The sequence below is a fragment of the Poecile atricapillus genome, chromosome 17 (assembly GCF_030490865.1).
Source record: "Poecile atricapillus isolate bPoeAtr1 chromosome 17, bPoeAtr1.hap1, whole genome shotgun sequence".
In the NCBI taxonomy this organism is placed as follows: Eukaryota; Metazoa; Chordata; class Aves; order Passeriformes; family Paridae; genus Poecile; species Poecile atricapillus.
In genome coordinates this window covers 10,665,664-10,691,356 of record NC_081265.1, presented here as the reverse complement: position 1 = coordinate 10,691,356, position 25,693 = coordinate 10,665,664, and the positions used below count along the sequence as shown (strand labels likewise).

Sequence of the window (25,693 nt, the reverse complement as noted above, 5' to 3'; positions counted from 1 at the left end):
TCTGCATCCTCCTGTCTTTGCCAAAGGCTGCAAAGCTCTTCCCAGATGCTGCTGGGGTTGCAGGGAAGGGACCTTGGCCACCCCAAACCCTTCAGCGAGGGCTGTGTCCTCCTCTGGGTCAGAAATATCCTTTGGTCACTGGCAGCCACCAACCTCAGCACAGGGAAAGTCTCATCTGTGGTCTCTGGAGAGGAGCTGAGCCTGGAGCCACTTTCCTGCTTGGATCTGAGGATCCTGGAGCCTTGGCTTGAGGGGACTGAACCACTGGCCATGAGCTGCACTTGCTAAAACCTAGGGAAAGAAAATGCAGGCAGTGTTTAGGGATTTGCTTCACCCATGAATTTGATTTCTTGTCCTTCAGGCACTGTCAGACTCAGCCTTGTCCCTCAGGAAATGTTCTGCTGCTGGAAGTGAGGGAAAGGCACTGAGGAGAGCCAGGCCTGGGAAAGAGTGAAACTGCTGACAGAGCTGGGGCTCTGATATGCCCAAATCCCTTTGATTTTGGCGTGGTCCAAGCAGCAAAGGGAGGCAGACTCGTTTTTCCAGTGCCTATGTATAGAGCCATGAGCTCATAGTTTCCAACTGCGGAGAGCATTCAAAGTATGGGAAACAGGAATTTCCACCCCACCTTGGTGCCAGCAGGGAGCAAACCGGGCTTTGGCTGCCCCAAATCTGCTCTCACTGGCCCAGATCACTCACAGGAGATCTGTGTGGCTGCAAGCAGCCCTGGCACCTCCAGCAGCTTCCAGAGGGAGCAGGGGATGGGGATGTCTGTCCCAGCAGGGGATGGGGATGTCTGTCCCAGGAGGGGATGGGGATGTCTGTCCCAGCAGGGGATGGGGATGTCTGTCCCAGGAGGGGATGGGGATGTCTGTCCCAGCAGGGGATGGGGATGTCTGTCTCAGCAGGGGATGGGGATGTCTGTCCCGGGAGGGAAGGTGCAACCCCAGTCCTGGCACAGCCTCCCTGGAGAGGTTTCACCTTCATTTTTAGATCCTCTCAGCAAAACTGGGGTAACAAATGGAGCAGCCCGACCCCTGAGGCTGAGAGGTGAGGGAGGTGTTGATGTGCTCAGGGTATCCTTGCAGGGAGGGATGAGGATTCAGGGCCCCAGAGGACACCCCTGAGGGCACCAGGGTGCCCTGGTGGGGCTGCACCCACACTTCTCTTTCCAGAAACCAGCCCTGTGTTGTAAGCCCTGCACTGATACTGCTGCCCACGCCCGAGCCCTGCCCGAGCCCTGCCCGGCCCCCAGAGGCACCGCAGAGCCTTTCTCCTTGGGCTTTGGGTACAGGGGTCACCTGCAGGTCCCTGCGTCCCCCAGAGCCCAGGGCAGCTCCCTGGAGCCGGGAATGTCGCTGCAGAGCAGCTCCCATGAGAGAGAGCCTGGGGGAGAGAGGGGAGGGGGCTCGGGGGAAGGATGAGGGCAGGGTGAGGATGGGGCGGTGCAGGTGAGGAGCCCGGTGCCGGGGCAGGACCTGCTGCAGCATGTGCAGCTCACCCAGCCCTGCAGCTCCAGAGGGTCCCAGCACCCCTGCAGTGCCGGATTCCTCGGACTGACCCCACAGCGGCCAGCGGGGACACGGAGGAAGGCAGGACCGTGCCTCCCGTCCCTGCCCCCGACGCCTGACGCCAGCTCCTCGCCCACTCCCTGGCCAAGCGGGCCAGTGGGAGCCCTTTAAAGGGCGAACGGGTTCCTCCGCATTCACTCCGCGGGAGCTGTCCCTGCCCTGTCCCTGCCCTGTCCCCGCTGCAGCCTCTGCACGACGCGCCCTGCTCGCAGCAGCCGGCACCTGGTGGCCCCAAGGTTGTCCCCAAGGTGGCCCCAAGGTGGCCCGAAGGGGTCCCGGTGGTGTCCCGGGCCAGCCCCGTGTCTGGGGACAGCCGTGCATGGAGGGGCCGCTGCCCCGGGGCCCTACAGCAGGTAAGGGGATTTTGGGGCACGGGGGCTCCTTGGGGAGCAGCAATCCCCGATAAAGCACAGCAGGAACCTGGATCTGCTCTGTGCCTGGGGAGGGGACGGCTCGTGGTGTCCTTGTAGCCGTGCTGGGGTGGGGTGGAGGAGGAGGAGGAGGAGGAGGAGGGCAGCCCCGCAGGGGATGGCAGAACCCCCAGATGGGCTGGGAGGGTGTCCGTGGCACAGTCATGTGGGAGGAAAGTGCTGCAGGCTGGGTGGGCTCTGAAAACGCCACCAGGTTTGGAAAAACCTGCAGTTGTGATGAACTTGTGATTCCTGAGCTGGTCTGAGAGAGCTGAGCTGAACATCTCCCCTCTCCCTTCTCTTCTCTGCCCTCTCCCTTGGTGCCCGGGGAGATGCAGGGCAGAGCTTCATCCTCTCCTAGGGCACAGAGCACCCCACACTGCCCTGCTCTCAGCTGGGCTGGCTCTGCCTTCCCTCCCCTCTGACTAACCCTGACACGGCCTTGCTGCAGCAGCTCCAGCCTGAGCCTGCAGATGTCATGGCCTGGCCACCACCATGGCCTGGCCACCACCATGGCCTGGCCACCAGCCCGGGCCATCCCCCACAGCCTGGCAGGAGCCCGGTGTGGGTGTTTGCTGCCTGTCCTGCCTGTGTCACCTCCATTTCCACCCCCTGCCCCACCAGCCTGGCTTCTCCAAGCTCCCTGAGGTCCCTGGGACGGGAGAATCTCCCTGTCCTTGGCAGGTTCCATCGTGGGATGGGAATTCCCAGCTGGCAGCAGCTGAGGCACTGCTGACGCAGTCTGTGCTTGCAATGGCACAGCACCAGGAGTTCTGTACCAGGAATTAAACAGGCACGGCTCAATCCAGGGGCTCAGCCCTCTGCTCCGGCGGTTTTGCAGCCAGGGATTATTGCCCTGGAGGGCTCCGGAGCTGAGATCCTCTCACCCTCTGTCCCTCGCCCCAGGGGCAGCTTGAACCTGCTCCGGTGGTCCGGCCGTGCCAGGCACCTGTGAGGGTGAACAAGAGAGCAGGGAGGAGGAGGAGAGCTGAAGGGATGGGCTGTGCTAATCACCAGCCCCTGATTAACCCCTGATTAACCCCTGGCAGCCGGGGAGCTCCCGCGGCCACCGCAGCAGGGATGTCCGAGAGCTCCTCCAGCAAGGAGGGTGCCCCGGGCGAGTGCCCCGTGTGCTACGAGAAGTTCCAGCCCCTGGAGGCCACGCACCGGCGCCTCAGCTGCGGCCACACGTTCTGCCACGACTGCCTGGTGAAGTGCCTGCTGTCGGCCAAGCTGGACGGGCACGTCCAGAGCAGCATCATCTGCCCCGTGTGCCGCTTCGTCACCTTCCTCAGCAAGAAGAAGGCTCTGTGGCCGCCCAGGGCAGGCACCAACCCCCGGACGCTGGAGATGCCTCTGTCGCCATCCTCCTTGTCCCAGCTGGCCAAAAGCCAGGCCAGCAACACGCTGGTGGTGCCCAGTCACTTCGTGATGCCGGTGCAGAGCCTGGAGCGGTGCTCGGCGGGGCTCCCGGGGGTGCTGGCACGGGAAGCTCACATCTTCGTCATCAGCGACCACGGGATGCCGCTGGTGGCCACGGACTGCGGCTCCCTGGGCAGCAGGAGCAGGAGCAGCTCGGTGTCATCCAGCCCGGCCCTGGGGCTGCAGTGCTGCCAGTCCCCCATGGCCCTGGCCGTGATGCTCGTCCTGACCGTGGCCATGCTGGCGGCCGTGCTGCCGTGGCTGCTGCTGGTCAGGAGGGACTTGTAGCAGGGATGGGGACACCAGAGTGGTGGCACTGCTCCTGGGACACGGCTGGGGCCGGAGCCTCGCTCTGAAGCTCCTGGAGAAAGCCCAGAAGCAGCTTCGGGTGAAGTTCTCTTGTCTGGCCAGGGACCAAATGGACTTTCAGACCTTCCTGAAGATCTCCAGGTGCTCATGGTGTCACTGGTGGCATTTCTGTCCCTTTTGGCTAAAATCCAGCAGCCCAAACCCTGCTGGTGGCTTCCTGCAGGGTGTCTGTGGAGAGGATCCTCCTGCACCCTGTGACAGCACCTGCAGGGGCCGAGGGTGCTGCTCCTGCTCTGGGTGCACTGGGACTGCGGCACCGGGCACAGCCGAGGGCTCTGGGGTCAGGGCTGCCAGGCTGTGGGGCTGCTGGAGGTCCCCAAGCTCTCAGGACTTCGGGATCACCGTGATGCAGCCAGCCTGGAGCAGAAACTCACGGCTTCCATCCCAGGGATGGGGAAATCAGAGCCTGCAGCTGCTGGGGCCAGTGAAACCAGAGGATGGAGAGAAGGATGCTGGCCCTGCTGAGCTCACCCTCCCCTCTGCCAGCCTCCCTGCAGTGCCATGGCTGGGAAGGGAGGCCAGCTCATCCCACAGGCAGTCCCAGCCATGCCCGCCCTCACCTCTCTCTGAGCTCGCCATCCTCCTGTTGTCACAGCGTCCCTCCTGCCCGGGGGACCCAGGGACAGGGGGTGGGAGTAAATCCAAGTTCTGTCCATCATAAGGGGGAAGATTTGGGATCCTGCCCTGCTGTCCTTGCTAGAGCCCCTTGGCAGAGTGACATTTCCTTGTCCCTGGATGCCCTCCTGAGGTCTCACAGCCAGGGGCTCATTTCCACCTGTGCTAAACAGGCTGGGCACTGCTCAGCCCCTCAAACCTCCTGGTTTTGCCCTCTTTGGGACTGCTCCCACCTGAGGGGACCCCAGTGTCAGCCCCCAGCCCAGGGCCCTGCTTTGGGAGGGCAGTGGGCAGCAGGGAGGCCCAGCTGGGATTTGGGAAGCTCTGAGCCTGCTCTCAGGTTGCTGTACACCCCTGCTGGTGCTGGGGTCACTCATGGCATTGTCCCCAGCCCAGTCTGCACCTGCATCACCTTTGTCCTCCTGACCCAGTCCCTGGCCCTGTAGGTGCTGCTCTCACTCTGTCACCTGCGAATGTGTCACTTCATGGGCACCCCAGTGTGAGCAGAGTGCCCCTCACTGTCCCCCAGTGTGAGCAGTGTCCCTCACTGTCACCCCAGTGTGAGCAGAGTGTCCCTCACTGTCCCCCAGTGTGAGCAGTGTCCCTCACTGTCACCCCAGTGTGAGCAGAGTGCCCCTCACTGTCACCCCAGTGTGAGCAGAGTGTCCCTCACTGTCCCCCAGTGTGAGCAGAGTGTCCCTCACTGTCCCCTCAGTGTGAGCAGAGTGCCCCTCACTGTCCCCCCAGTGTGAGCAGAGTGTCCCTCACTGTCCCCCCGTGTGAGCAGAGTGTCCCTCACTGTCCCCTCAGTGTGAGCAGAGTGTCCCTCACTGTCCCCTCAGTATGAGCAGTGTCCCTCACTGTCCCCCAGTGTGAGCAGAGTGTCCCTCACTGTCCCCTCAGTGTGAGCAGAGTGCCCCTCACTGTCCCCCAGTGTGAGCAGAGTGTCCCTCACTGTCCCCTCAGTATGAGCAGTGTCCCTCACTGTCCCCCAGTGTGAGCAGAGTGTCCCTCACTGTCCCCCCAGTGTGAGCAGTGTCCCTCACTGTCCCCCAGTGTGAGCAGAGTGTCCCTCACTGTCACCCCAGTGTGAACAGAGTGTCCCTCACTGTCACCCCAGTGTGAGCAGAGTGTCCCTCACTGTCCCCCCAGTGTGAACAGTGTCCCTCACTGTCACCCAGTGTGAGCAGTGTCCCTCACTGTCCCCCCAGTGTGAGCAGAGTGTCCCTCACTGTCACCCAGTGTGAGCAGAGTGTCCCTCACTGTCCCTCCAGTGTGAGCAGACTGTCCCTCACTGTCCCCCCAGTGTGAGCAGTGTCCCTCACTGTCCCCCAGTGTGAGCAGTGTCCCTCACTGTCCCCCAGTGTGAGCAGTGTCCCTCACTGTCCCCCCAGTGTGAGCAGTGTCCCTCACTGTCCCCTCAGTGTGAGCAGTGTCCCTCACTGTCCCCCCAGTGTGAGCAGTGTCCCTCACTGTCCCCTCAGTGTGAGCAGTGTCCCTCACTGTCCCCCACAGGAGGTGACAGCGGGGCACAGGGCTGGCACAGGGTTCCCATGCTCCCAAGGGAGGGACAAACACAGCCAGCAGTGCCACCGAGGTGGCTTTGGGGCTGGGCAGAACTTTTCAGGGCAACAAATAAGGACGACTTGGGGCTGGGAAGGGGGAGCAGTGTGGGGCAGAGCAGCTGATGGTGTCCCCTGCCAATCCTGGGGTCACAGTGGGGACACTGCCCTGCTGGCCTGCTGCTCCCTGTGAGGTTCCTGCACTCCCCTAGCCCTGTCCCAGTGTCCCCACCCCAACCTGGGGTGCCATGACCCCGAGCCCTGTGCCTGAGACACCGCACTGGAATGGAAACCCTGTTTCATAAGAAATGCTGACCTGATCATGACGTGTCCATGCCTCATTGTTTAATAATAAACCCTATTATTAATCTGTCTGGGCAATTAATGCGGGGTGCCAGAGCAGCAGCCCCTTGGCACAGGGCTGCTGGGAGGTGGCACAGGGTGGCTGCAGCCCTGGAGATGTTTGGGAAGGCAGTGGGGACGGGGAAGAGCCCCAGTGGCAGCACTGGGAGGGGTTGGGGATGTCAGGGCCGTGCACGGGACCCGGGCTGGGGGGACATCCATGGACCCGGAGGAGAGGAGGGTGTTTCCCACAGGGTGGCACTGCTTGGCCAGGGATGGCAGCTCCTGTGCTGGCTGCCGTGTGTGGTGCCCAGGGCCACTGTCCCCATGTCCTGCTGTGCCCTGGGCTGATCTCAGCCGGGCTGGGGCTGCTCCAGCAGAATCCCTGCAGAGCCAGCAGGTGCCATTTCCCTGGCTGGAGAGCACACCCTGCCCTCCCACAGCCCAGCTCCCATCTCTGCAGCATGGCAGAGGGCTCTGAGCCCCTGCAAGGGCTGTGTAATGCACCAGGAGCGGCAGGAAGTGGCATTTTTATGGCACGGGGATGGCAGGAGTGGGAATTGTGCAGGCCCAGGAGTGCTCGCTGGGCAGGCACGGCTGCAGGCTCCATTAGGAGCCTCAGAGAGCCCCGGCTCCATCAGCCAGATCTGGCCATCAATAATTGAGGAGGAGGCTCCTGCAAGCTCCCTGCCCTGCAGCCAGCCCCGAGAGCCACGGGCAGCCGGGGGCTGGGCTGGGGCTGGGCTGGCTGGGCCAGTGTGGGACACGGGCAGGAGGTGACGCCGACCTGGCTGTCCCTACCCCAGGGGCTCTCCAGACAAGATCCCGCTGGCTCCCGAGGCAGATTCCCTTCTCCACTGTCCACCCCTCTGCACTGCCCACCCCTCTGCACTGTCCACCCTTCTTCACTGCCCACCCCTCTGCACTGCCCACCCTTCTCCTCTGCCCACCTTCTCCACTGCCCACCCCTCTGCACTGTCCACCCTTCTTCACTGCCCACCCCTCTCCACTGCCCACCCTTCTCCTCTGCCCACCTTCTCCACTGTCCACCTTCTCCTCTGCCCACCTTCTCCACTGCCCACCCCTCTCCACTGCCCACCCTTCTCCTCTGCCCACCTTCTCCACTGTCCACCCCTCTCCACTGCCCACCCCTCTCCACTGCCCACCCTTCTCCACTGCCCACCCTTCTCCACTGCCCACCCCTCTGCACTGCCCACCCTTCTCCACTGTCCACCTTCTCCACTGTCCACCCTTCTCTGCTGTCCACTCTTCTCCATTGCCCAGCCCATGGCCCTGGGTGGGCTCTCCTCCTGGGGCATTGCAGGACAGGGGATTTGCTGTTCCTGCAGGTTTGGCAGTGCCTGAGGGGCTCAACCACTGTCCCCAGGGTGACATCAGTGCCCACGGCAGGGGTGGCTCACTGGGGTGAGATCCCTGAGCCCCAAGTGAGGGATCACGGGGACAGGAGTGGGGCTGGAGCTGTCCCTTGGTGAGGGGCTGATTTCTGTCCCTGGAGCTGCTGGCAGGGGACAAAGGGGACAGGCCAGCCCTGCCCTTCTCAGCATTCCCTGGTCACATCAACACCCTGGGACTCATCCCACACAGCTGCCTGGGCAGGCTTTACACTGCCCTGTGTCATCCTTACAGGTCCTTTTTGTCAAAAATTCAGTGATCTACCATGAAAAAAACCCCTGAAACACCAGAGGTGTCTGCACTCTTCTTCCAGTAATGGCTGGCAAAGACCAGCAAATGCATTTTCTGGGAAGAGCTTCTTTTGGACAGCTTTGGCCCTAACTGATGTCCCATTTTGCCCCGGAAAATGGAGCTGGGAAAGCCATTTTCCTTGCCTCCAGGGTGATTTATCTGCTGGCTGATGGCAAATCTCCCCCGTGGCAGGGCTGTGAGTACTGCAGGGCACCAATGCCCTGTGCATGCCCAGATCCTGGGGCAGGAGCCCTGAGCAGTCCTTCCTGCCAGGCTGAAGTTGAGCAGCGTCTGGAATCCCCCAGGGGGTGCCTGAGGGAGGGATTCAGGCCTTCAGTGAGGCTGAGAAGCATTCCTGAGGGATGGGAAAGCCTGGGGTCACTCAGCTCTAAGGTGTGGAGACTCCTAGGAAACCTTCCTTGGATGCCTCAGGGGTTGGAGCTGGCAGCCCCTGGCCCAATCCAGGGCTGCAGGTGGCTGCTGTGGGATCTGGGATCTTCAGGGATCCTCGTGGGAGCATCTCCTTGTGCACAACTGATGGAGTGAGATGCCAGACCTGATGGAAGCGTTTGTCCAAGGCATTCATTCCCTGGACTGCCCAGCCTGCCATCAGCAGCTGAGCCCCAGAGGCACCTGACAGGGACAGGACAGGGAGCTGCTCCCACTGAATCCCACCCCAGAGCATCCCCGGGCACCTGCAGGGCTGGCCAGGGTTAAATCCCAGTTGGGAGCCGCATCCCCGGCTCCAGGGTGGGTGCAGCTGTGCGGGAAGAGCCGGGGATGGCTGCAGGAGGGGCTGGGAGAACCAGTTCCTCCAGGATGTGCAAATCCTGCTTGTCCCCCACCCCAGCAGCCTGCAAGGGGCTGGGGAGCCACAGTGGCCAGGAGGAGTCTGGGGTCCCTCTCCAACCTCCTGGGCAAGGCTGGCTTCCCAAAGTGGCCCTGGAGGCAGCAGGGGCAGCCCTGCCTTTGCCCAGACACTTGATTTAATAAAATTGCTGCCTTCGGGCTGTGTCCTTCCTGCTGTGTGGATGTGGCCGTGGCTGGCAGGCTGTCCTGGGGAGGGCACTGCTGCTTATCTCGGTGATAAGCTCCCGATCTCCTGACACCAGCTTCCAGAGCCTTAGGAACCTGCGAAAATCTCGGAGAATCCTCTGGACATGATTTTATATTTGCAGGGGAAAGAATCAGTCAGTGTCCCACTGCCTCATTGATTGCAAAATTGCAGTGCCTGCAATTTTAAAGATTCTTTTTTAAAAAAGATTGTTTTTGCTTTGCACTGGAGGGATCTCTCCATGTTACCAGGCAGGAGTTAATGATGCTGATGTTTGCCACTGATCTGATTTATCCCACAAGTGCTATCCCAATTTCCAGCTCTCATCCTCCCTCGTGTAAGAGCTGCTCCTCCACAGAGCTACCACAACCAGAGGCTCCTCTTCACCTCACCACCCCTGCCAGGGGGAAAACAGATCTGGGGAGGAAGGCAGCAGCTTTAATGAAACAGTCCCAGAAAAGTGGCAGCAAACCCAGAGCAGGACAAAGCCCCTGGCACAGGCTCTGCTCTGCACGCCCTTGTACCTGCTCAAAGTGCTCGTGGCATCCCCCTGTAGGGGGACATCCCTTAGGGGGGACATCCCTTAGGGAGACATCTCTTAGGGGACATCCCTTAGGGGACATCCCTTAGGGGGGACATTCCTTAGGGGACATCCCTTAGGGGGGACATTCCTTAGGGGGGACATCCCTTAGGGGGGACATTCCTTAGGGGGACATTCCTTAGGGGGGACATCCCTTAGGGGGGACATTCCTTAGGGGGGACATTCCTTAGGGGACATTCCTTAGGGGGGACATTCCTTAGGGGGGACATCCCTTAGGGGGGACATTCCTTAGGGGGACATTCCTTAGGGGGGACATTCCTTAGTGGGACATCCCTTAGGGGGACAGCTCTCTGCTGGATATTCTGGGGAATTGGGAGGAGGTTTCTGTTCTGTCCAGGACAGGACTGGGGCACAAATGTGCCTCGGTTTCAAACTGAAGTCATTTGAGTTCTTTGAGGCCGTGCCTCATGTCCAGCACAGCTGTGGGGATGAGCAGGGAGCTTTCCTCCCCTGCCTGAAGACAGAATGGTTTGAGAGCTGCAGGGAGCTCCAGTTCCCTCCTGTGGCAGGGACTGATGCCAGCCCTGCCACCAGCCTCATGCCCCATTTCTGGGGACAGAGAGAGCTGTTGGTTCCCCGCAAACAACAGTTCCCACACTGCCCAGCTGCCCCCAAACCCCACTGCCCCTGCTGTGGGGCAAAGTGCTGAACTCAGGGACAGCAAGGACACCAAATGTCACTTGTAAAGTCCTCCTGGCCCAGGCTGCCTAGTCCAGACAGTGTCCAAGTCCCTGAGTTTTTCTTTTGCAGAGAAAAACCAAATTCCATCTCAGGGGCAGATCCTCCAGGGTGGGAAATCACAGTGAAATAAATCCTGGTGAAGTTTGAAACAGCTGAGAGAGGTGTCTGTAAAGGAAAGTGCTGAACAGCCTCTCAGCTGTTATATATTTGATAGGTGTTATGTATTTGATAGTGTTATAAATGCTTCCATCCTACACAAGAATGCTCGTGGTCAGCTGAGCTCTGCCTCAGGAGCGCAGGAGAATGGAGATGTGGCAGAGCAGGAGGCCTCCTCTCTTCTCCTGTCCTGTCCCCTGAGGTTAGGATTTGGAGTGAACCAGGGTCTGTCCCCATGCTGAGCCACTCCTGCTTTGGCAGATGAAGCACTGAATCCTCTCCTGGCCTTTGCAGCTCTGCTCTGCTCCAGGAGCTCTTTGGACTGAGGTCTTTGAGTATTTCCTCAAATGCCCTTAGAGAGTTCCTGGGACCTTGGGCAGAGCACAGCTGAGACCTCCAGCAGCTGCATTTTGCTCAGGGAATCCTCTGTCCTGTCTGATTTTGTTGTCTGTCTGTCAGGCAGTCCCTGTCTCCTGGTCAGGACAGAGGGAAGAGGCTCTGCTGCTGCCAGGCTGCTCGTGCTGGGCCCTCTGAGCCAGCAGCGGGCAGGGAGCGGGTGCACACGGACGGGAGAGGATGCAGAAGGGGTGTCCATCCTTCAGGGGTGTCCTGAGTGGCGGTGCCAGTGTCCCCAGCACAGCAGAGTGACACAGCTCCTGCTGTGCTCTTGGTGCTGCCTGTGCAAGAGCAGCACAGCCGAGTCCTTGTGTGGAGCTGCTCCTCTTCATCTGCTCACTCCTGACATCCACTCCTGTCCTTTCTTCCTCCCCTAGAAACAGAGAGTGAAAGGAGATGTGAGTGCCTTCAAAAACCCTGATAATAGCTCAGGAAGTGAACTTCTCTTCAATAAAGACACATGGAATCATAACAGTGGGGCTCAGGGGACCATTTCCCACCAGCCAGAAGCATCAGCAGGCTCCTGGGTGCAAAAAGGATGCCCAGGATGCCCAGGGATATTCAGGATCAGCCCAGCTCCAGAAACAAGTGAGGCTGGTCACATTTGGGCACAAAAGGAGGATTTTTCCCTCGCTGGAAGATCCAGACTCATGAGCAAAACACCTGGCACCTCTGGGGCTGATATTCCCTTGATGCCAGTGAGGGATCCAAGGCAGGGGAAGAGTGGGAAGGAGCCCAGACTGCTGAGAGCAGGTCCAGGTCACAAGAGGGGACTCCTGGAGTCACCCCACAGCATTTTGGGGTTGCAGCATCAGCGCAGGGAGCTCTGGAGGCTGCTGGGCTTTGGGGCACTGATGTCAGTGGGGGAGCACAGACTGGTCAGGGAGCAGAGGGAGCTGCTGGTTCCCAGTGCCCACGTGGGCTGTGTGCCATGGCCACGGGGCTGTGCCAAGCCCAAGGATCTGGAACAACCCCCAGCCTGGAGCAAACAGACCAAGCACAAAACCACAAAAACCCAGAGGGAAAGATAAGCCCTTGAGTCAATATTTCACTGGGCCTGGGCCAGTGCTCCCAGTGCTGCCCAGCACCGAGGGATGGGGACCCAGAGGTGCTTCCCCCACTCCTGTCCTGCCACTGGGGCTGTCAGTGGTGATCCCAGCCTGAGGGATCTGGGGACAGCACAAGAGGGAAGGAGCCATGTCCCTGGGATGGAAAGGACACTGGTGACCATCAGTGCTGGTGCTCTGGAGGTGCTGGGGTGCGCAGGGTGCTGGGTGGGACAGGGGGGCAGGAGAAATCCCTGCCATGAGCACACACAGCTGGGAGGTTTCCCCTCTCTTTCTGGGCCTGGCTGCTTGCTCCTGCCTGTGCATGAGGGACATTGGAGCCACCATGTCCTGCCTGTCCCAGTGTCACTCCCAGCCAGCCTGCACGAGGAGGAGGATGCTGAAGGCACCTTGCACGCAAATACAGAGACATGTTTGGGTGTGATTTGTGCACGTATGCCCACACTCATCCTGCTGGGGAGTGGCCCTGGTGAGCTGGGTGACTGTCCCAGACCACACGTGGCTCAGAGAGCGGAAAACGTGCGAGCAGGGTGGTGCAGGATGCCGGGTCTGCTTTCCCAGGGTGTTCAGGGGCCCGGGTACAGACTCCTGAGCACATCCCAGGAGCTCCAGGCACAGGGCTGACAGTGCTCTTCCATTTGGGAATCACCCTCCACCCCTCAGCATCCCCAAACCATCTTCTGGCCGTGCTGGTGAAGTGCACAGGACCATCCAGCCCCAGGTGCTGGCAGTCCCCAAAAAGCTCAGCTCAGGAGTGTCTGCCCCAGCAGCTGGGGGCAGGAGGGACCCTCAGGGACAGGAACCTCGCCCCAGGTCCCGCTGGGGTCCCTGGGCGACACCCCCAGCTCCTTGGATGCTGTCCCCCAGCTCCACACCCAGCAGGGGACAGACCTTGACAAAGCCCTGGCCAAGTTTTACAGGCTGGATTGACAGGCTCAGCACTGGCAATTAAAAAATCCCCGAGCAAATAAAGGAGGGTGTGGGTTGCTGCTGCCCTTCCTTCTCTACAGCTGCAGGATCCGACTGATGCTTGTCCTGGCTTCTTATCCTGAGGCACATCAAGGAAATTCCTGAAGGACCAAGTCCCAAGGGCACAGGGGTGGAAAAACACCCTGAGACCTGGTGAGGTCCAAGCTGAACTCCTGGGCTGGGCATCCTGGTGAGGGCAGGGCTGTGAAACACCGTGACCCACACGGCAGCCTCTGCTCACAGGGCAACCAGGAAAACCTCAGCCCTGGCTCTTGTGGTCACTGCCAAGAGAGGAAATCAAGGGAAAAAAAGAAGTAAATGAGAATGAATCTCACTGGTTGTGAGAGGCCTTATAGAGGACTGTGCAAGGCAATGTCCCTGTTGTGACTCACAGGTGGGGATGTGACACTGGCACTGTCCCTGCCTGGGGTCCTGGCCTGGCTGAGGTGCTGGCAGTGAGCTGTGCTCTGACACACACCCTCATGGCCCTGGGGACATCTCACCCATCTCTGCCTCCTCTTTGCCTCATTCTCTGTTCCAAGGGAGAGTCCCTCTTTGGCTGGCTCTTGGTGTGGGGGCACGGCAGGCTCTGGCTGGGGCATCCTGCTGCTCCCACCTCCCTGTGCCATGGGCAGTTCCAAGCACTGTGGGGCTGCTCCTTATTTCCCTCGGGCTGATCAGCTGCCCTGTCCTGGCCAGCCCAGAGGAGCGTCCCCAGGGTGCTGGCAGGAGGGAGGACACCATCCCTGCAGCTCTCCAACACTCAGACACCTCTGATGCCCTAAGTTTGAGCTTTCATATTTTTCATATTCTGCCCTGCCCAGGTGTGCAGCTCTGAGCTTCATATTCAGTGTCAGTGAGCTCTCTTCACAGAGCAGGCAGACAGAACAATTCCTTTTCCAGCTCAATTCCAAGGACAGCCCTTACAAGTTTCAGGCCCAAAAGCAGAAACAGCGGTGGAATGAAGAGAGAAAACAAGGATGGGACTCCATAACCTGGAGCAGTGACTGGACAATTAACCCTGATATGCAGATGGACCAAAACTGATGAAAATGTGAGACCTCGTGACCAGTTGTGCATTTTGTGACCATTTTTGGTCCATCTTGGGTGAGGCCCTGGCCAGGCTCTTGTGCTGCCCAAGGTGTGTCCTTTAAGGCCTTTCAATAAATCCCTACTTTATTCTTAGCTCTGTCCAGCCTCTGTTCCAGGGCAGCCTCCTGCAGGGATTGCCTCCAGCTCCCCTAAGCTCTGGTGCTGCTGTTCACACCTTGGGCCAAAACAGAGCCCTCTGAGCCTCCTGGGTCAGCACCAGCCCCTCCAGGCTGTGCTGATGCTCAGTGGTCTCCATGCTGTAGGAGAAGGCTGCAGAGACGGGGCAGAACCTGATCTTTGTGCGCCTTGGGCAGCTGCCAAACCAGCCAGGTGTGGTCTAGACAAGCCTGAGATTAACAAAACCCAATCTCAGAGCCAACGTTCAAATGTGGTACTTTGCACCCAGTGTCTGTGTGCTCAGCATTTCCCAGAGGGTTCTTACAGCACATCAGAGCCTTGGGGACACAACTTTCACTTGGATTTTCACTGCTTTGGGATTTTCCCCATTGCTTTGCTGGAATAACATTCCCTGTTGGGAAAACCTTCCCAGCAGCGCACAGGAGCAGCTGGGTTTGCTCCCTCACACCTCACCCAGAGGTTCTGGTGCTGAAGCCCAGCCTGGGTTGTCCTTATTGACTTTCCCTGTTTGCCCAGGGTGTTTGGCCAGGGCTGGCTCGTGCTCCTCATCCCCCTGACACACGAAGCTGTCACGAGGGAGCAGCAGCTCTCCAGGAGCCTCTCCCAGCATCATCTGATGGAATTAAACCCCAGACAACAGCCACCTCCAAACTGCACCACAACCCCCTCCCAGGATTCACTCATCTCATCAAAACCACCTTCCTGCCCACCCTTAATCCATTCCAGAGCATTTTAGAATCTAATACCACTCCTGAGAGTGCCTGGCACCAGCAGGAAGCTCTAGCTGCCCTGCCAGGACCTGTGCATTCCCCCACACCAGCCAGGCATCCGTGTGCCTGCTGAGCCATGGGTACCTTTCCCCCGAGGGTCCATCTGGCTGCTTGGTGCTGTGAGGACCTTCAGGCCCTTCCCTTCCGTCTCTTTTGGGTGCTCTCCACCAGCTGAGCGATGCTTTGGACCTTCCCAGCTGCTCCTCCCAGGAAAGCGAGGCAAAGTTCCTGCTGCGCCTCTGGGGTCAGCTGCACTGGAGCTCCCCGAGGGGCACCTCGATGTTGAAGGTGTACCATAAGACCCAGAAGAGGAGGCTGAAGGCCAGCAGCAGGGCCCCCACGTACACGAAGAAGTCCCAGGAGCTGAGGGGAGCCAAGATGCCCAGGAGGAGGATGAGGAGCCCCAGGGCGTCGCAGAGCAGGGCCAGGAGGGCGATGGCGGCGCAGCGGCCCAGCAGGGCCCGCACGCCCATGGTGCAGCCCCCGAGCCCCTCAGGGCGGCGGGGGGAGCAGCATCCCTGCCCTGCTGCCTGCCCCTGCTCCCGCTGCCAAGAGGAAGTACAAATGTCACAACACACCTTGCAGAACAATCGGCAGCGAGCACACGATACGGCTTTAACCGTTTCGTGGCCCTGCCCCTGAGCGCTGCCCTCAGCACAGCCCGGGGCAATCCCGTGTCAGCCCCCCGTGCTCATCCAGGTGTAGCTGCTGCACATCCAGTCTGCCCCAAAGGTGCAAATCTGTCCCCGAGCCAGCCCACGGCCCTGGGGTTTGAGATCCAGATTTGTCACTTTTGGGCAGCATCCACCGTGGCAGTGTCCCAGGGAAGTGTGCAGGATCTTGGCTCTGACATACCACAGATAACCTGGAAACATTCTACAATTCCTCCTCTTTATAGGTAAACTGAGGCACAGGACTTTCTCCCAAATGCCAAAATGACATCACCCTTGCAACACCTCCAAAGAGCAGCTCTTGCTGGAGAGCCACCCACCAGACCCACACTGCCCATCCTGAAAATGGGACACCAGGAAGCCACTGAGGAATCCCCAAATAAGCCAAAATTCCCCAGAGCTCCTGGCTGGTCTCTGAGCAGCCAGGGTGACTTTTTGGGGCACAGCTGTGTGCTGCTCTGCGCCCAGGCCATGGTGGGACACTGCAAACACCTCTGCTGTCCTTGCTCCCTGCTCTGCACATCCTTGGCAAACTGGGGAAGCTTGTGGGAGGTGGAGAATCCAGGGAGCCCTTGGCTCTGGGAAAGCCATCCCAAAGCAGTGGGGTGGCAGCTGCCTGTCACATCCTTGGCCATACAGAGGATGTCCCAAAGCTCAGGACAGGCCTGCAGGGTGCAAGGGCAGTGTTGGGGATGGAGCAGTGCCAGCTGCAGGGACCTACTGGGGGTGGGTCTGGCTCCAGGACATGCCAAAGGTCACACCAAGAGTGTCCTCCTGCCAAACCAGGACACTCAGAGCCTGTCTGCCACGTGGGCAGCCCCACACAAGTGAGGGGTGGCTGCAGGGGACAGAGGACATCCCCTGTGTCCTCAGCTCTGCTGCCCAGGGTGTTACAAGTCACGCTGCTCCTGCAGCCACCCACACTGTGCATGTCACAAAGGGCAAGGGCACAGGAGGCTGCCCAGCACAGCCATGGTCCTGCCTCGCAAGCTTATCCCACCCTCATCCCTCCTGCTGCTCCCAGACACACACAGACAGCCCTGAGCAAAGCCCCTGCTCCCTGGGCAGCAGGGAAAAACTGTTCCTTCCCCAGTTTCCATGTGCCCAACATCCAGAGTGGAAATAGGATGGGTTTTTTCAGGGTTTCAAACTCACTATGGGCACCGCAAGTCCCCTGGAGTTTTTGCTCTCATTGCTGCGCACTGAGGACAAGGAAAGCTGCTGGATTTTGGGGAGGGATGGATCCCACTCATGCTGGTGGGATCCCATCTGCTCCCCAGGTGGGAGGAAGCCCCAGCAGCATTCAGGGTGTCCTGGCAGCCTGGCTGATACCCAGGCTCAGCATGGAGCAGCCTTCCAGCATCCCAGTGGGAATCTGGGCCTCCAGCCCTCGTGCCTCACAAGCCTGAGGATGTTTCCAGGAGGGAGCGCTGGAAGGTCTCGGGGGGGATGTGGAGGTGTGAGCAGTCACCAGTGGTCCTTCCACATTTAAATCATTTATCCCAGCAGAAACCTGACTGTACCAAGGGTGAGCCCAGTGAGATCATGGAATCATGGAATGCTCTGGGTTGGAAGGGACTTTAAAGATCATCAATTCCAACCCCCAGCCATGGCAGGGACACCTTCCCCTGTCCCAGGCTGCTCCCAGCCCCAGTGTCCAGCCTGGCCTTGGGCACTGCCAGGGATGCAGGAGCAGCCCCAGCTGCTCTGGGCACCCTGTGCCAGTGCCTGCCCACCCTGCCAGGGAACAATTCCTTCCCAATATCCCATCCATTCCTGCCCTCTGGCAGTGGGAATCCATTCCCTGTGTCCTGTCCCTCCAGGCTTGCCTGAAATCCCCCTCCAGCCCTCTCTGAACCCCTTTAGGTCCTGGAATTCAGCTGGGATGTAACCTGCTGAGGAGGGCTCTGCCCCAGGGCTGTGCACATCTTTGGGCAGGTTTGGTGCTGTGGAAGCCCAGGAATGAGGCAGCTCAGACACCTGGGGCAGGGCGTTCTCCACGCTGAGCCTGCCGGGCGGGTTTGCTTCGTGACCTTTGAGATGCAGGGGCAATATTTCCTCTTTGAGCTGCTCTGCAGAGATAATGACTTTTGTAATGGATTTCCTGTTCTTTTTATAGCACAGGGGAAGCTGGCAGATCACATCTGAGCTCGCTTTAGTGAGACATAATTATGTTTGCTGGAAAACCTGATCTTTAAACGTGGTTCTCTTTGGTCTGATCCAAAGCATCACAGCAGGATTCAAATGGGCTTCAGTGGGAGCAAAAGTAATAGCAGGGAGCAGCCAAACATGGATTTGGGTGTGCGTGGGAACAGCCCAAAGGTGTGAGTTTCCCCATGGGCTGATCAAAGGTCCATCCAGCCCAGTCCTGCCCCAGCAGGAGGACCCAGCAGATGAGCTCTCCAGCCCTCCTGGAATCTGTTCCTCCTGGACTTCTCCAGCATCCACCAGTTATGTTGTGGAATTTAAATGGCACATTCTTCTCTCTTGCTTCTACTGCCTTTTTTTTTTAAATCTGTTTCCATAAATCATCTAAATCCACAGACACTCCCTGGCTCTGCAGCCTCCCACATCCCGAGGAGGTTGAGGTTCACAGGTACCACAACACAGAGGCAGAAATTAATTTCCAAGCAGCCCTGTGGGGTTTTGCTGGGCCACAGCGGGGCAGGAATTTTATGTCAGCTCCTAAAGGAACCCTTGTGAGGAGCCTTCAGGTTATCCTGCATCTCTCTTGCCATAAATTGCTCCAGCTCACTTCAAGAAAATGATGCAACTCCCAGTGTTGGGAACTCCAGTGCAAAGTTCCCTCCCTCCCTGGCAGTGATCAAGCATTTATACCCTGTGCTAGTGAGGGAGGGTTCCCACTTTCTTCCTGGACTTCCACCTGCAGATATCCCCCAGCTGTTAATCTGACTTTCCCCTCAGTTATCCCCCAGCTGTTAATCTGACTTTCCCTTAACATTCCTGTCCCTTTGCCTCCCACCACAGATCTGGGCAGCAAATACTGAGCTCCCTCCATCTGATAAATCCCCTCCTCACCAGGCTTTGCTGCTCCTTGGGCTGTTCCCTTTTCCCTGGTAGGCTCCATCCTCTTGCCAGGCGCATTCCTGAGCTGCTGCTGAGTCCTGGACAGAGCTCAGCCCCTCACCCAGCACCCAAACCAACCCCAGCCCCATTCCTTGTCCTCTCCCTGCTCAGTGGGTGCCACACCACCCCCAAGCTCTGCCACCACACCCTCCCTACATGGCAGAGATGTGACACCACGTGCAAGTTCCTCGGGAACATTTTCCTTTAATGAAACCTCAGGTTCTTGTTATAAATGACCAGTCTGGAATCCAATTCAATTCTTGGTCTCAGTGACTTTTTATCACATTAACATTTCACTGACTGTCTCCTTCTCCTTGGCCAGGAGGAGGCAGAGGGAGCTCCCTCTCTCCTCTTGGCAGTTCCAGCCCTCCTGAAGCCTCCTTTGGCCAGGCAGCCCTGGCTGAGCACGGCTCTTTGCACCAGGACCCATTTCCAGGTGCCTCCTGCATCCAGGGCAGCTCTAGGGCTCCCATCCATGCTCAGATCTGCAGCCAGGCAGGGCCTGGGGCTGCTCTTCATGATCCTCCCTGGCTTCCCATCCTGAATCCTGGTGTCCATCCTGGCTGCAGCTGCCCCGAGCAGGAGTTTTGGGTGAGCATCCCCTGCCTGTGGCAGGGAGGAGCCGAGGCTGGTGCCGGTGCCAGGGCAGGATTGCACACAGCAGCAGAGCGTGGCGTGGCGTGAGGATGGCTGAGGAACAAACAGCTTTGCTGGGCCCTGTGCCAGGTCTTGTACAGCCCCGTCACCAACCTGGCACTGGCTGCCCCAGTCAGGAAACAAAGTTCAGGGCCAGGCTGAGCCTGGGGCAGAGGGACTTGTGTGCTCAAATACTCCTGATCCAGCTGTGCCAGATGCCAGGATGGGATGTGCCACCTCCCGCTCTGCCCACGCGGGTGGAGGGGATCTCCAGGCACACAGCCCTGGTCACAGCCTGGGGAAAGCCTGGCATCAGTGTCAAGGTGAGCCCGAGCTCCCTGGCAGAAACACGAATGCTTCAGGTCTCAGGCACCTTGGACCACATTTTCAGGCAGAGATGTTGATGTGGCACCGGTTTCAGAAATGAGGGAGTTCAAGCAGAGATGGTCAGGAGGAGGTTGAGTGTCCTGGGAGGGAATCAGCTCTCAGCCCTGAGCACATCTCCCACAGCTCAGACCATTCCCAGACACACTTCCCTTGTCCCTGCCCTGCCAGGTGCCTGGAGCAGCAGGGTCTGGGACCCTCAGCAGGATCTGGGACCCTTCTGTAGGATCTGGGACCCTTCTGTAGAATCTGAGACCCTCAGCAGGATCTGAGACCCTCAGCAGGATCTGGGACCCTCTGCTTCTGCTGTGTCTCCTGATGCTGCACAGATCCTCCAGCCCCTCTGGCAAATTAGGGAGTTGGAAGGAATTGTGGCTCCAGACAGATGGCTCCTCTCTGCTGATGGATCTTGCAGAACTTCCTGGGGGATCTGGGTTCCTTCAGGGTTTTTCTTCAGCCCCGGTTCCTTTGGGGCTTTGCTTTACCCAGTTTGTGCCGTTGGGTCACTCTTTGGACAGGGGGGCCATGCAGAGACCTTGGACCTGCCTTGCTGGTCTCAGCTGAAAATTCCTGCTCCTTTTTTTCCTGGGACGGCTTGGATGAAGTACAAAGTTCATTTTCACACTGGAGACCACGTAGGGAAGACACTGACTGGGGTGAAATCCTCTAGGGAGTACAAGAAAGTGTTTTCATGGCTGATCAACACGGGTTGGTGGAGGGGAGGGGAACCTCCTCAGGAAGGTCCTGGCTGCCCTCAGCGGTTGAAGAAGAAGGACTTGAGGCTCTGTAGGAACTGTGACTTCTGCCTCTGCTTCTGCTTCTTGCGGATGATGGGGATCCAGACCAGGCCACAGACCAGGAGCATCAGTCCCAGGGACAGGAAAGCCGGGCCGGTCATTTTGTAAACACTTTTGTTCTCGGTCAGGAAGCAGGACAGGCTGGTGATGACCATCCCGAAGAGGAAGATGGCAGCTCCCACGGACACCACGATGATGGGTTTGTGGTAAATGTCCCACTTGCTCCTGGGCGCGCTGGTCCACACGGACTCGCTGCGGGAGCTCATGCACAGGGTGCTGCCCGTGTCACTGGTGATCAGCTCCTTGGACTGGGGGGACTTCTCGCTCCCATCGGGACTCTTGGGGGGGATTTCCATGATGGTGGGATGGGAGGAAGAGACCTGGGATGGACACAAGAGAAAGCAGAGCAGGTGATGGAGGATGGAGGGTGCTTCCCTTTGGTCATCAGTGAGTGCAGCCCAAATGGAGGTGGAGGAAGTTTTGGGGTCCTTGCAGGGAAAGAAGAGCATCACACCCATAAAATGGTGGAACAGCCATAAAATGGTGGAGCAGGCACTGGGATGCTGCAGGCAGGTTGGGCAGCACAGCTCTCCCTAAGCACCACACAAAGCTTTAGCCCAGAGCAGGTGACCTAAAGCCCACTGCAGCCCCCCATGTCTGTGTTTGCTCTGCTCAGCAGGGATGGCTCTCCAGGAGGTGGCACCTCACAGGTGAGCCCAGGGCAGGCCTGTGGCTCAGCAGGTGTGCAGGAGGTGACCCTGGAGCCCGTCAGCTCTTTCCCTGGAGCTGCTGATCCACGTGGGAGCAAGTTCCATGTCAGGGCGGCCACTCTGAGGCTGCAAGGCTGGCACAGCTCCAGGGGCTGGAGGAAACCTGCCCAGAGCTGGGCCATGCTGGGCTCAGTGCCCACTGAGGGATGCTGATGGATGGGTGCCAGCCAGCACCTCCCTCACTCCTTCACCTGTGTCCCTGCCAAGCTTGGTGCTTACTCTGAGAAGAGACAGGTGTATAAATTTTATAATTTAGTCACCCCAGCACAGCCACTGCTGCAGAGCTGGTGGTACTGACATCTTTTGGGACGTTTCAGGTCTGCCAAGCTTGGACAAACAAGCACAAAACAAAAGCCAGGAGCAGTGGACAGGATTTGCAGCCCTCCTGTCTGGAGTTCTCAGTGCTCTCTGTTGAAACAGGAAAAACAGGGACACGTTTCTGACAGAGAATCCCAGAATCCTTTAGGTTGGGAAAGCTCTCTCAGCCCATCCAGCCCCAGCTTTGCTCCATCCCCACCCTGTCCCCAGCCCAGAGCTCTGAGTGCCACCTCCAGGAATTCCATGGACACCTCCAGGGATGGGCACTGCAAACCTTCCCTGGGCATTTCCAAGGCCTGAGCTCCCTTTCCATGGGGAAATTCCTGCTGCTGTCCCCCCTGAGCCTCCCCTGGCCCAGCCTGAGGCTGTTCCCTCTCCTCCTGTCCACTGAGGCTCTGTATGAGCAAAATCTTTGCTCTGCTGCCACCTACACAACCTGCCCTGGGATCAGCCCAGTCCCCCAAGACCCCCAGCAGCTGCAGCCTTGCAGGGAAGTGCCCAAATCCTGAGTAATTCCAGGTGCCACCTGCCCACCAGATGCCTCACTTGGAGCACTGCTGCCTTCTGATCCCCCTCTTCCAGTGCAATCCAGACCTTTCCTGAAATTTCATCATTTCCTGTCTTTGTCCTCCTAACATACATCACAGAGAGGTTTTATGATCAAGCCACCATCTAATTTTAATTTGGTTTTGTGGTTGGAAGTTTGTTTTGTTCTCTGGAATAATCCCACACCTCAGCAGTCTAAAAGTGGCTGTGCTGTTCCATCTTTTAGGCTTCCCACTCCCTGCTTCCCTGAGTGCTGCCATCCTGATTCTGCATCCCAGGGCAGCAGCTGTGCCGGGCACCCTCCCCTCTGTGTGCGGAGCATTAATGGCAGGCTGCTGCAGAAACCATCAGCTGCCTTTCAGCTTTGCTTTCCACTAGAGAGGATTTATTCCCCTTTTTATTTCCTGGCAGAACCATCCTTCTCACCACAATTCCCAGACCCCGCTCATTTTCCCAGCATTTCCTGGCAGAGCCTGGTTTTCGGTCACACTTTTGCCCACTGTTGGCTAATGAAGGATTTCACTCCCTGCCAGTGCCTGGAGCTTGTTTGGGAGCACTGGGAGGATCTGCAGCTCTTGGGAGAGCTAATGCAACTCCAGCTCCTGCCCTGCCCCTGCTCCATCCCTAACCCATCACAGATGTGCTCGGATGTGCTGGATGCACTGAGCAGCCTGGCAGGAGAGTGCTATCGGATTCCTCCCAGTTTTTTTACCATTGTTGGAAGCAGACAATCAGCAGATGACTCTTTGCTGTCTTGAAAATGCCTCCAGAGCACGTCTCAGATTTCACATCTGGTAGCTCTGCTGCCGTTCTGAAGCCCTGGGCAGCTCTTGCTGCTGGGGTCTCTCCCTCCCCTCTCCATAAGGGAGACTCTCCTGGGATTTTGTTTCTCCTCCCTTTGCTCTTCTGGTGCTCTGTGTGGTGAAGTTTGGTTTTGGAACTGGGAAATCTTGGGGGGCTCCTTGCTGGGGACCCCAGTGCCAAGGCACAGCACACCTTTGGGATCCTGGATTTGGGGCTCCAGCCCCACATCCCTCTGGGAATCAACAGTCATGGAAGAGAAAATTTTTTGCCACGCTCATGGACGTGCACAAACTCAGCAGAAACTTTTTCTTGGATGTTCATGGTGGCCAAATTTAATCAAGAGTGGCTCTCAGTCAGTTCCCAGACAGAAAGATGAAAATCCAGAGAGCCAGCACACCCAAGGTCCCCAGGAAACCCAGAATGATGAAGACTGGGGGCTGCTTCCTGGGGGAGCGGGTCCTGTCCTGCCTCAGCTGCCCCGTGAAGAGCAGCCCCCATCCCTCGGGCACCTGTGCCTGGGGGACAGCACCCAACCCCAGAGAGGGAAATGGCACCCAAACCCCCGAGGGACCGAGTGCTGATCCCCCTCACCTTCCTGTGCCTCTGCTGTCCCCGCTTCCACTGGGATGTGGTGGCTGCAGGTGGCTGGTGGCACTCACCGTGCCCTGAGCGACCCTGCCAGCGGCTCCTGCAGGCACCAGAGCAGCAGTCAGAGCAGCTCCAGCTTGGTGCTGCTGTGTGCCAGCCCCAGGAGGGCTGGACTCTGCTGGGCTGAGCCCCGGGAGGGGACAGGGAGGTGTGGGTGCCAGAGATGGGTGCCAGAGCCCCGTTCCTGTCTCCATGCCCCAGGAGCGGGCTGGCAGTGGCTCCGTGGGCAGCTGGCCCTGCAGACTGGCTGCTGCTGCTGCCCCGAGACCCTGCTGGGTGTCAGAGGATTTCACCTCACCTATAAACCAGGTCTGGGATGGGAACTGACACAGCGCCAGAGCCCCTTTGCTGGTGCAGTGGAGCTGGGCTGGGCTCGGCCGCCTGCATCCCTCAGGAGCAGCTTCCCAGCAGCCCTGGGATCTGGGCAGCCCCAGAGCACCCTCAGGCACCTGCTGAGCAAAGAACCTGCACGTCCCTTCATGGGGCTCGGCCAGAGGATGACCCCACCTTGCCATGCTGGACCCCTCTCCCTCTCCAGCAGCCCCGGAGCCAAGCCCATGGAAAGCCATCCTACTTACGTGGTGAGCAGGGAGGGATGGCTGCAGCAGGAGGCCCCTTCTCCAAAGGCAGGCTCATCCCAAGCCCCACATCTCTCTGGGTGTTGTCTACTGGGCTCTGTTGAGTCCAACAAACAATGGAGCATCCCAGCTCTGATGATCTCACCAGCCTATCAGGATATTGTTTAACTCCTTGTGTCCCTGCCCCTGGCTCCTGCGCGGTGTGCCTGGCAGGCTGGGGTGGAAGGCTGTGGTTTGGGAGGCAGGGCAGGGCCTGGAGCAGGAGCCCAGCACTGGGGGGGTTGATGCTGATCCAGACTTGGATCATCAGCAAGTTCCTGAAACATCTCTGAAGTGCAATTTCTGCCCTTTCAGAGCACGGAATCGTAGCCAGCGATTGCAAAGTGCTTTGAAGCTCATCAGCGAGGCATTAGAGGGATGCAAGGTATTAGCAATTATCTATTAATTAACATCCTGAGTCCATTACAGGGAGAAGGATGGGAGGAGAGAGGAGGTTCTGGAAACACTGCTTCCTTCCAGGAGCCCCCAGCCAAAGTTTAATCCCCTCTGACAGCGGTGTGGATCTGCCTGCTGCAGGGAAGGGATCCAGCAGTCCAGGGCTGGGTTCCAGCGCTGGAACCTCCATCCCCGAGGGACCCTTGCTGGGTTGGTCAGTGGAAAACCAAGTCTGAGCTGCACCACAGACCTGCTGGGGTGGGGTGGGGTGGAGTGGGAAGAGGCTGTGCAGCTCTCCCAGTCTGTGCATGGGGGTCAAGGCTGGGCACAGAGGTGGCACAAGGAGCTGCAAGGGGAAGGGGAGGGTGCAGAGGGTCAGTGTCAGGGGACACCACCTCATCCAGGTGGGAGGAGCTCACAGGAGGACTAGAACCTGGTTGAGGTCCTTCAGCTGAGCTCTGTGCAGACCTGTGGCCAGTAGTGGTGGCCGTGTTATGGAGCTTTTGGGAAGGGGCAGGAGGTTCCCAGCTGAGGCCAGGGGCAGAGGGGCAGGGGTGGGATGAGCTTGAGCTCCCATCCTCATCTGTCCTCACCTCTGGATGATTTATCTGAGCACAAGGGCCCTGGTGAGCTCCACTGCCCATTGATCTGGGAAGCAGCAGCCAAAGGAACCAGGTGTTTGGGGGTGCCAGGGAAGATTTATTGGAGCAGATGAAAAGGTTATCTGGAGCTGGGAGAGCTAAGTGGGCTTGGGTTCCCTACTGCAGGTCCAAGGGAGGAGGTTTTGTCTCAAAGGAGCAGTTGGCATGAAAGGGGAGGTTCCATTTCAGCAGCAGCAGGATCCACTTCTCACCCTGGTTCTGCACCATCTCCAGGCTGAACTGAGCTGGGATCCCTCCTGGGATGAAAGGGGGATCCCTCCTGGGATGAAAGGGGGACCTCTCCTGGGATGAAAGGGGGATCTCTCCTGGGACGAAAGGAGGATCCCTCTCGGGATGAAAGGGGGATCCCTCCTGGGATGAAAGGGGGATCTCTCCTGGGATGAAAGGGGGATCCCTCCTGGGATGAAAGGGGGATCTCTCCTGGTCAGTGCAGGCAGA

The 25,693-nt window shown here is 58.8% G+C and overlaps 3 protein-coding genes across 3 annotated transcripts; 1 reads left to right on the top strand and 2 right to left on the bottom strand.

The window, feature by feature from the left end:
• The first annotated feature begins 3,061 nt into the window (after window positions 1-3,061).
• Window positions 3,062-3,691, top strand: RNF222 (ring finger protein 222). The gene has a single exon (XM_058852675.1). The coding sequence runs from the start codon at window positions 3,062-3,064 to the stop codon at window positions 3,689-3,691; it is 630 nt and encodes a 209-aa protein (XP_058708658.1).
• A 7,484-nt stretch (window positions 3,692-11,175) lies between these two features.
• TMEM238L (transmembrane protein 238 like) lies at window positions 11,176-15,451 on the bottom strand. The gene is made up of 2 exons (XM_058852534.1): window positions 15,004-15,451; window positions 11,176-11,256 (listed from the first exon to the last, which is right to left on the bottom strand). Exon 1 carries the CDS (start codon window positions 15,390-15,392, stop codon window positions 15,165-15,167), a length of 228 nt encoding a protein of 75 aa, XP_058708517.1. The 5' UTR covers window positions 15,393-15,451; the 3' UTR covers window positions 11,176-11,256; window positions 15,004-15,164.
• A 5,000-nt stretch (window positions 15,452-20,451) lies between these two features.
• On the bottom strand, window positions 20,452-25,462 carry PIRT (phosphoinositide interacting regulator of transient receptor potential channels). Its single transcript, XM_058852674.1, has 3 exons — window positions 25,356-25,462; window positions 23,524-23,620; window positions 20,452-20,874 (listed from the first exon to the last, which is right to left on the bottom strand). The coding sequence occupies exons 1-3, from the start codon at window positions 25,460-25,462 to the stop codon at window positions 20,452-20,454; spliced, it is 627 nt and encodes a 208-aa protein (XP_058708657.1).
• Between the last annotated feature and the right edge of the window lie 231 nt (window positions 25,463-25,693).